Below are 2,215 nucleotides of genomic sequence, written 5' to 3'. Positions count from 1 at the left end.
TGTGTGTGTGTGTGTGTGTGTGTGTGTGTGTGTGTGTGTGTCTGTGTGTGTGTGTGTGTGTGTGTGTGTGTGTGTGTGTCTGTGTGTGTGTGTGTGTGTGTGTGTGTGTGTGTGTGTGTGTGTGTCTGTGTGTGTGTGTGTGTGTGTGTGTGTGTGTGTGTGTGTGTGTCTGTGTGTGTGTGTGTGTGTGTGTGGTGTCTAAAGGGATGTTACATCTTCATACATTTTCATTAAATGTATAGTGGCCCTTTAGTATATTATAATATAATGTTATAATATAATATTAGTATGACCCATTACAGTATGGATTTACAAATTAATAAAGAGGACATTTGGTATTTTTGACACCCATGTTCTCTCTCCCCTACTCTCTCTCTCCCCTCCTCTCTCTCCCTTCCTCCCTCCCATCCCTCCCTCTCTCCCCTCCTCTCCCTCTCCCTTCCTCCCTCTCTCTCTCTCTCTCTCCCTCTTTCGCTCCCTTCTCTCTCTCCCTTCCCTCTCTCTCCCTTCTCTCTCTCCCTCCCTTCCTCTCTCTCTCTCCCTTCTCTCTCTCTCCCATTCCTCTCTCTCTCTCTCTCTCTCTCTCATCATGCTGCTGATATCAAAGGTATGCTGACCAACTTAGATCAAAGGGGAGCCAATTGCAATTAGAAACACACAGACACAGACACAGACACAGACACAGACACAGACACAGACACAGACGCAAACACGCAAACACGCAAACACGCAAACACGCAAACACGCAAACACATAAACGCAAACACACACACACACACACGTAAATGTAAACACACACACTCACTCACACACATAAATGCTCTCTCTCTGACCCCCCTTTTGATTGACAGGTGCAGGGCGAGCTGAAGAGGAAGTGGAGGAGCGTCTGTCTGAGCGAACCCCAACACACGCTCTCCCATAATGCATCAGTGCGCAGCAGCCAATCAGCTGCACGCCAGCGAGCACAGTCACTACAACAGAGCGAGACCACTGGGTTCTGAGAGAGGGGGGGAGGGAAGGAAGGAGAGGGAGGGAAAGAGAGGGAGAAGAGAAGAGGGGGATAGAGAGGTTTGAGGCATTAGGTTTTTCACAGAAGTCAGACAAATCTACTGATTGTGTATCGTGTATATGAGCATGAATGTGTGTGTGTGTGCGTGTTTATGAGTTTGTGTGTGTAAGTGTATGAATTTGTACGTGTGTATGTGTAAATGTATGAGTGTATGAATGTGTGTATATGTGAGTGTATGTGTCAGTGTGTATGAAGGTGTGTGTATGTGTAAGTGTGTATGAAGGTACGTGTAGGAGTGTATGAGTGTGTGTGTATGAGGGTGTGTGTGTGTATGAATGTATGTGTAGGTGTTTATGAGTGTGTGTGTGTGTGTGTGTATGAGTGTGTGTATATATGTGTGTATGAGTATATGTGTGTGTGTGTGTGTGTGTGTGTGTATGAGTACAGTGCCCTCCGCAATTATTGGCACCCCTAGTGAATATGAGCAAAACAGGCTATAAAAAAATATGTCTTTGCTGTTTATCCTCTTGGTCTTTCACTCAAAATATTCACAAAAATCCTACCTTTTCATTGAAGTAAAACTATTGAAAGAAAAAAAAACTGTTGACATTAAATAAATATTTTCCCCCAAAACATGTGTGCCACAATTATTGGCACCCCTTAATTTAATGTATTGTGCACCCTCCCTTTGCCAACATAACAGCTCTGAGTCTTCTCCTATAATGCGTGATGAGGTTGGTGAACACATGGCACAGGATCTGAGACCATTCCTACATGCAGTATCTCTCCAGATCCTTCAGATTCTGAGGTCAACGTTTGTAGACTCGGCTTCAGCTCATCCCACAGATTTTCTATGGGGTTTAAGTCGGGGGACTGTGATGGCCATGGCAAAACCTTTATTCTGCGGTCGGTGAACCATTTTTGTGTTGATTTTGAGGTGTGCTTTGGATCATTGACCTGCTGGAAGGTCTAACCACAGCCCATTTTAAGCTTACTGGAGGGGGCTGTTAGGTTTTCATATAATATCTGCTGGTATTTGATGGAGTCCATGATACCATGTATCCTAACAAGATGTCCAGGGCCTTTGGAAGAAAAACAGCCCCACAACATTAAAGATCCGCCACCATACTTCACATTGGGTATGGGGGTCTTTTCTGTATGGCTATGTTTCTGTCTACGCCAAAACCACCTTTGATGTTTGTTGCC

General features: G+C 44.7%; 1 protein-coding gene across 1 annotated transcript in view; it reads left to right on the top strand.

Moving 5' to 3' along the window:
- The window catches only part of LOC105911142 (vasoactive intestinal polypeptide receptor 2-like), a 30,675-nt gene extending 29,640 nt beyond the window's left edge, over positions 1–1,035 (top strand). The window contains exon 13 of the mRNA XM_042709669.1: positions 852–1,035. Within this exon, the coding sequence (XP_042565603.1) occupies positions 852–1,001 (150 nt within the window). The 3' untranslated portion in view covers positions 1,002–1,035. The remainder of the gene's footprint in view (positions 1–851) is intronic.
- Positions 1,036–2,215: the final 1,180 nt, after the last annotated feature.

The sequence above is a fragment of the Clupea harengus genome, chromosome 13 (assembly GCF_900700415.2).
Source record: "Clupea harengus chromosome 13, Ch_v2.0.2, whole genome shotgun sequence".
In the NCBI taxonomy this organism is placed as follows: Eukaryota; Metazoa; Chordata; class Actinopteri; order Clupeiformes; family Clupeidae; genus Clupea; species Clupea harengus.
This window is presented reverse-complemented; position numbering and strand designations above follow the sequence as displayed.